General features: G+C 53.6%; 1 protein-coding gene across 1 annotated transcript in view; it reads right to left on the reverse strand.

The window, feature by feature from the left end:
* Positions 1–4548: 4548 nt before the first annotated feature.
* The window catches only part of TMEM130 (transmembrane protein 130), a gene marked incomplete at its 5' end in the record, with an annotated part of 8528 nt that continues 4968 nt past the window's right edge, over positions 4549–8108 (reverse strand). Inside the window, 2 exons of the mRNA XM_045284500.1 lie at positions 4549–5831; positions 6240–6352. Of these exons, the coding sequence (XP_045140435.1) occupies positions 5676–5831; positions 6240–6352 (269 nt within the window). The remainder of the gene's footprint in view (positions 5832–6239; positions 6353–8108) is intronic.

The raw sequence follows: 8108 nt of genomic DNA on the forward strand, positions 1-8108 counted from the left end.
TGGGGAGTACCCCTCCTATATGGACCCATGTGCAGGGACCAGGGCTCCCCAGGCCTGCGTTCATTCTGCCCAGCTGTTGAAGGCCGGGAACATAAAGCAGGGAGAATCAGCAGGCTGAGGGCCATCTGCTGGTCATACTCGGCATGGCCTATAAAAAGGCTGTGCAGTCAGTTCTCCAGCACCCACGTTACCAACTCCCTGCCATCAAGGCCAGTCTGACTCAGCAACCCACAGCTCGGAGTCTGTCCATCTTTACAGGAGTAGAAAGCCTCCTCTTTTTTCTGAGGAGCGACTGGTGGTTTTGAACTCCTGATCCTGTGGTTAGCAGCCCAACACATAACCCCCTGAACCACCAGGGATCCCACTGCCATTAAAGCCCCCAGCAGAGTCCTTTCCTCTGGTCCTAAGAGAGCAGAGTCACCGGTTATACCGGCTCCCCTGTGGACCTTCACGGGAAACGAGGACGCAGCGGCTGGCCTGCTTAGGGTGGGGCTTCCCGTTAGTGCCCTTGTCAGATACTGTGGGTTTTTCACAAAGGGACCGTTGTGGCAAGTCTGCGGGGGCTATTTTCCCAACGAGCGCGTGTGCCCATGTCACATTTATGTCTCACGTCGTCCATCCCAGAAGGAAAGTGTGTTCTGTGTGGAACGTGGACAACAATGCCTTCCATCCATTCTGTTCCTGTCTCCCCTGGGGTCATGGGAACTCAGAGACTCACCAGGAAAACATACACATTTGGATGAGTCTTGACTGGGATCTTCTGTCGATGGCACTGAGCTGGGCCCGAACCCGCAGGAGCGCCATCTGATTTGAAAGCAAAACTCCAAACACCACACCCACCGCTCCCAGCAGCCGGACAGAGCAGAGCAGAACTCCCCTGTGCGTTTCCGGAGCTGTCGCTCTCTGCAGGAGCGGCTTCCAAATGCGAGGAGCGAAGGCAGCCACCAAGAGGGCTTGCTGACGAAGTACACGCATGCCTGTCACTATTCTGACAACTGCGTTTCCACACGTTGCTGTCTTTTGTCATCTTGCTATTAGGTGTCACGCTTTACAAACAGGAGCCCTGGCAGCGTTAGCTACTGACTCCGGGGTCAGAGGTCGGAGTCCACAGCCGCTCCTGGGGGAAAGAGGAGGCTGTCTACCCCTGCAGAGAAGTCTAACGGAGCGAGGCCGGTGCTCCTTAGAGGCGAGACTTGGTCTCACAGACCGTGGACGTGTTGTCGGGAGAGACCAGCCTGGGAGAAGGACGCCCTGCTTGGTGAGGCAGAGGGGCAGGGAGAAAGAGGAAGCCATCGACCAGATGGAGCGACACAGAGGCTGCAAAGATGGACTCTTAAGACAGGAACTCCTGGGAGGGCGGTGCAGGACCAGCTTGTGTTCCGTTCTGTTAGGCATCAGGTTGCTGTGGGTCAGAACCAACACGAAGGCCCCTAACAACGACCACCCAGGGTGGAGTTCGGGGTGGGGGAGCGGACACCCCTAGCTGCCCTCGAAGGATGAGCAGGTGTATCGTGTGATGGAAACCAATTTGTCAGGGCATAGTTCCTGGCCATTTTCCCACTCGTGCAACGTTCGATGTTCTGAAAACATCGTCCGAAGCCCCCTGGGAGAAAATCGAGCACCATGACCCCCCGGGAATCTCCAAGCTCTGTCACCGGAATCTCCGGAGCTGCCCTGTCTGCCTTGACGGGATCCAGCAGATCCCCTCCGAAGCCACCGTTTTGATTGGACGTTTTTGTTTGTATCAAGGTACCCTAAGGAGACTGCAAGCAGCGTATTCCTGAGCGCTTGTCTGCAGCCATCCACTGGTGACAGGGATGTGTTTCAACACACTTCATCCAGAGTGAGCCTGTGTCCCTTGAGCTGGAGCCATGGGAGCAGGCCAGCCACCATGGTGACGGTGCAGGGCCAGACCACAGTGCTTCCTGTTGTCCACAGGGCCACCATGGGTTGGAGCTAAAGAGAGCCAGGGCCTGCAGGGTGGTGGGAATAGTCAGCCGGGGCGAAGGGAGGGCACACAGACGTGAGGTGCCTAGACAGGGCAGGGCGGAGCGCTGCAGCCCAGCCCCAGGACCAGAAAAAAAAAAAAAAAACACACAGCGAGCACTGTCCCCTTCAGCCTGCAGCACTCAGCCTGAGTGCACAGCAGCGGTGGCCTGGGAGGCCTGCCCTGAAGCTGTGCCACTCTCCCCAGGCAGCCCAGGGCCTCCGATGTGCTTGATCGCCTGCCTGCCTTGCACGCCCACTTCTTCGCATCTGCAATCGGCAGTGACTCCCCATCCACAGACCTCATTTAGGTTTTTTCTTCTATTTTAACCCTAATAGAGTCACTGAGTGGGGTCAACAGTGAAGGAATGAGCTACGAACAGGAAGGTTGGTCCTTCAAACCTCCCTAGAGGCATCTCTGAAGAAAAATCGGCAGCCTGTTTCCAAAGCCCCTGCCATTCCGACTCACAGGGACCCTCACTGGGTCTTCTGAGGCGTGGTCCGCCTTTACGGGAGCAGACAGCCTCGTCTTTCTCCCAAAGAGTGACCACTGGGTTCAAACCCCTGACCTTCACAGCAACAGCACCACCGAGGCTCTGACAGCCACAGCCCTGAGACAACGACAAGGGCATGCAGTTCTATTCTGTGGTGCAGGGACACAGAATTGACTCTAAGACAACTGGTGGCTCTCTGTCGTCTTGCGAGGTTGACAATTTGTACATTAAAAAAATTTTTCTCTATGAGGAGTCAATGAGCTGGTCCAGAGATGTCACCCCTCCAGTGGTGTGACCAGCCACTCCTAAATCCCCCCAGCTGGAGTTTAGATGGTGTCCCTGGGGCAGGTGTGTGTGTGTGTGTGTGTGTGTGTGTGTGTGCAAGTGGTGAATGTGTTCAGCTGGGCACCAGAAGGTTGGCAGTTTGAGTCCACCCTGGAGATTCAAGAGACCAGACAACACCCCCCCCAAAAAAAAAAAAACCACCTCATTGCCATCGAGTAGATGCCAACTCACAGTGACCTATTACTGGAGTAGAACGCCCCATTTTCTCCTGTGGAGCAGCTGCTGGGTTCAAACTGCTGACTTTGCAGACCGCAGCCCAATAAACGCTGTGGAACACAGCTCTGCTTTTGCATACCACGGGTCAGAGCTGACTGGAGCTAAAAATGTTCTCATCCTTGGCTTCCTGAAAGGCCTGTGCAGGGAAATGGGGGAGCTGTGGGCTATTCCTTGGGGGCAGTGGTTCAAAAATGGCACCTTGAGGTGAGAACACACACAAAGAGCCTTCTTCTTAAAAGCTTGCACACTTCCAGGGCTCCATAATCCACCTGGCATAGAGGAAGGAGAGTCAGGAGTCAGAGGGGAAGGAACCGGTGGCTACTGAGACCAGGAGAATTGCATGGTGCCCAGCTACTGTTACTGAACATCTTGATGAGAGATTCTGTCGAAAAGAAGGGAACTGTAGAACAGAATTTCAAATGCTCACAGACTCTAAACTTTCTGGAGCCGTGGGGGGCAGACAGATCCCTCAAACTATTTCCCTGAGATCAAAAAGATTCCCGGAAGTATCCTTAAACCCAAACAACAGTCTAGCTTTACCTAGTTAAACACGGCTGCCTGCAGCGCGCGCTTGCTTAAGAACTAGCGATGTCCATATCGACTCGCCGGCACTGAGCTTGGTTTTTGCGTTTGGGGATCAAATGGGAAAGATTAGATAGGAACCCCGGCGAGCAACGTGAGTTTAGCTGACTGGGGAGGAACATCTCAGAACAGAAGAGAGAGACAGGTCCATTAATGACACTGAATTGTAGAGACTGTTGAATTGGTGACGGTTTTGCTGTATGTAGGAGTCCTGGTAGTGTAGTGGGTTGCAAGTTGGGCCACTAATTCAAGGTCAGCAGTTCAAAACCACCAGCTGCTCCTCAGGAGAAAGAAGGGGCATTCTACTCCAGTAAAGAGTTAGAGTCTCAGAAACCCACAGGGGCCATTCTGCTGTCCTATAGGGTCACCATGAGTCAGCATCAACTCGATGGCAATGAGTTTGGTTTCTGAGTTTGGGCTGTGTAGTTTCGATAACAGCAAGGTTTTAAAATATTAAATAACAAAAAATAAATAATTTTTTTAAAGCCCACTGCCCCCTCTTTCTCCAAGGTTCCCTGTGAGTCTCTAAGCAGAAGGCCAAGACACGAGGGTCTCATCAGGCTTCTTCCTGACCATGCAAGGCCCCACACTGCTGACAGCTGGCATGGCAGCCTGTCTCACCACCCCCACCCCCAAAGTCCCCACCCCCTTATGATGAACACACTCCAGGAAGGATTCAATGACCCCGCCCATGAAAATGGGCCGGGAACTTGTGCTCCAGCGTCCACTGCTGTTCCCAAGAGCCAAAGAGTGGCAGTTACTCCACCGCCCATCGTGGCTGCTGGATAAGCAAGACGTCAGAGAGCCGGCACAGGTGGTGCTCAACCGGCACGAGGAGACGAGGTTCTGATGAGCATGTCCAAGAACCGCGCTTGCGGCTTGCAAACATCTATGCCTGAGAACAACTCGGCCACACGCCCCAGGCTCGGCTACACTCAGCACACGCAAGCTTTAATCAGCAGTAAGGGCAGGATTTCACGAAAATGGGTATGACATCTTCAAGTCAATAAAACTGTGACAGAGCTCCCAGCCTGCCCCCCCTACCCCCAAACAGCTCCCTCGGATCCCTCCGGGGACCTTGAAGGCGTGGAGCTGGGCCTGCCCCATAACTCTGCCCCTGCATGCACTGTCTTCCTGGCCCTCCACCAGAGGGAAGCCGAAATCGCCACTCAGCTGCGTCCAGTCCTGCTTCTTCTTCCTCAAGTGCCCGCCCCTTCCCCCAGGGGTGGTTGCATGGGCCGGAGGAGCATGGCCCACCCCTGGGACCCCAAGTCCATGCCTGTTCCCAGCTCCTTTAGCTGCAAGGCCATTCCTACCGTTCCAGTTGAATCCATGGATAACAGCAAAAGAAGGCGGGGATATTGATAATGCACTGCACTCACAACTAGGTGGTCCTGCCCCCACCCAACACTGGCAAGCAGGCAGGGAGCAGCGTGGAGCCACAGAGGGGACACGCAGAGAGAGACCGGGCTGGGCCTGGGAGCGGTTGGGGCTGAGCAGAGAAGGTCAAACTTCATTTTTGTTCTAATTCAGCAACTCTAGAACTGACACAAAGGGACATGTCATGACAGGGACGAATCTGAGAACCCAGCATGACATGTGTGTGTGTTCATGTCTGTGTGCCTGTGGGTCTCTGGCTACATGACCTGTGTTCTAACACTCTCCGACCTTCTGACCCCCTCCTAGTTCTCTGACATAGGCAGAGTTGGCTGGGGGAGTGAGGAGGGCAGGGAGGGGAAGGAGTTGGGAAGATGGACCCCAGATGGAGGGCAGATATGCCCATCTGAGAGCAATGGGGGAGGGGCCTGGGAGGGAACAGGGCACATGCCAAGTGCCTGAGTTCCACCCAAGGCCTCTTCAGGGGAGGGAGGGAAGGTGGCCAAGAGGGGCTGTGGCAGTGGTTGGATGGGGAGGCGGAGAGATAGGTAGGCAGACAGCCAGGACACACACCCTGCACACTGAAACCTTCCTGCTCAGTGGTGGCATGCACCACTCTTCTGGAAGCTCCCAGCCGGCAGTCAGTTAGCTCTGAGGCGGGATGGAGGGTAGGTCTCACACAGTGTAAGTCTTGACAGACTTGTAGAGGGGTGGGAGGAGTCCATGGTGCTCTCGGACGATTTCCAGGTACTCATCTGGGCTCTCCAGCAAGAAGGGCGCACAGCACATCTGGCAGCAGCACTTTGGCCCACCAGAAGGAGGCTGCAGGTTCTTGTCAGACATGGGGGAAAAGTCAAAATCAGCCACCTATGGTGAACAAAACCCCAGGGGCCAATCACCGCCCACCGAGAAACCCCATCAGGTAGCCTTATGAGCTCAGCTGCCTAATGGCAGAAGGCACCACTTAGAATACTCTATGCCTGGCCTCCCTCCATCATCGGCCCTTTCCTTAGTGGCCCCTAGACACAAGTGCCAGGGCAAAGGAGAGCACAGGAGAACAAGGCAGCCCAACAATCTGGCCTGATCTGTGGGTGCTTCTTAGACATATCACCCCAAGTCCCAGGGTCTTTCTCTGACATCAACACCTGCTTAAAGCCTCCTGGCCTGGCCCCTGTACCCTCTCCACAGCCTATAGCCTCCCTCGTCAGGGCCTGCAGCCCCAGTTCCCTGAGCACTCACCTCCACCATGTCCTTCTGCTGTGTGGCATTCCTCAGGGTCACATACATGATGAAGGCCAGCATCACAGTGATGAGCGTGGCACATGGGAAGGCAAAGACAGCAGGCTGGATGCCTGGGAGATTGAGAGGCCATAGTCACCCCCAGGCTGGGGCCACTGAACCAAGAATGTGAAAGTCTCGATTCAGGTTCAGGGTGCTTAGGCTTGAGAAAAAGTCTTGATGCCTTTCTGGGCTTAGTTTCCCCTTTTGTACCATGAAGGGTAGAACTGTCCGGGGCATCTGTAAGACCATCACTTAGAGTTCTAGGATTCTACTTCTCCTCTATGTAAGGGAGAATTTCTCTGGAGCCCAAGAGACCCCCACATGAAGGAACAACACCTAGAGCTGTCACCAGCTAAGCCTGTGATTTTAAGTAGTAGCCAGGTCTGATGATTTGGTGGCAGGCAGTCCAAGGAGTTGTTGAGTGGTACAGTTAACACATTCAACCCCAAACGTTGGAAGCCTGAGCCCACCCAAAGGCCCCTCAGAAGAAAGGCTTGGTGGTCTACTTCTGAAAACCCAGCCAATGAAAATCCAATGCAGCGTGTGGGGGCACCTTTTGGAAGCCACTCAGCAGCAACTGAGGTAGTTGACTATCCTTGGTGCTTTCTGAGCAGCTCAGACCCCTGAGAAGATTCACGATGGCCCTATGGGTCAGGCACGGCTACTGACCCTGTCATCCTAGGTAGAAACTGGGAAGGCCAGCAATTCAGCTAAGACAGGGCTAATGATCAGATTTCCTGACCCCTGGATGTCTTCTCTCCCCTTAGCCCCATCAAGGGTGATGAGGTCATTGAGGGAGCAAGGTTGGATAATACCTGGTGTGGTGGGCATGGTGAGGTATGGAGCCACTGGGCTGGAGATGGGGTGTTCATGGTGGCCATGATGGTGCTGGAGTGGGTGGGGGTAATGGTGGTGAAGGAGAGAGAGTTGCCATGATGGTGGCTAATTGAGTATGAGAGTATTCATGGTGGGGTCATGTGCGGTTCTGAGGGATGATAACGGTGGTGGTGATGGTGGTGTGAAAGCTGAAACTGGAGTAGCACTGGAGTGCTACAGCAGCCATGGTGTTAGTATAGATGCATGACCTTGAGGGCGATTGCTTGGTATTGATAGTTGGTACGGATGGTGCTGATGGGGCGGGGGTTTGGATGGTAGTAATTATATAGAGTTTATGGAAGTGGGTGGTAGCAGAGGCTACTAAATTAATTTTGTGGGAATGCTGATAAAGTCAACAGTGGTGACAATGGTGGTGGCTACACTGTTACTACCACTGTATGTGGTAATGGTGGTCACAATGCTGGAAAAGTTGGATAAGTGAAAGTTGAGTAGATTGTTACTGTAGAGAGTGCTAATGCTGATGGTGGAGTTGTTAAAGTTGATTGGGGGTAATATGAAGTGATACAGTTGGTTGTTGATGGTAGAGTTTGGTAGTAGTAATGCTGGGGTGGGTAGAGTTGGTTGCTGATGGTGGTGGTTGGTTAGTAGTTAGTTATTGGGGGGTAGAGTTCAGTGTTGCTAATACAGTAATGGGTTGGTAGAGTCATTGTTGTTAGTACAATGGGTAGGTGGTGGTACAGGGGTTGGTAGAATGGGTTGGTGTGGTATTGGATTGGTTAGAGTAGTTGTGGTAGGCAGAGTTGGTCAATAGTGATGTTGGTTATTGTTGGAATCAGTAGAGTTATTTATGGCATTAGTGTTGTGGAGTTGCCTGCCGATGAAGCTGGTAGGGCTGACTGGTAATCGGTGGTGGTGGGAGGAGGGCTGACTAGTACTAAGTGGTGGTGGTGGTGGTGGTGGGAGCAGGGCTGACTAGTACTAAGTGGTGGC

Source organism: Echinops telfairi, unplaced genomic scaffold (assembly GCF_000313985.2).
Source record: "Echinops telfairi isolate 266 unplaced genomic scaffold, ASM31398v2 ScPeMD7_5;HRSCAF=22, whole genome shotgun sequence".
NCBI lineage: Eukaryota > Metazoa > Chordata > Mammalia > Afrosoricida > Tenrecidae > Echinops > Echinops telfairi.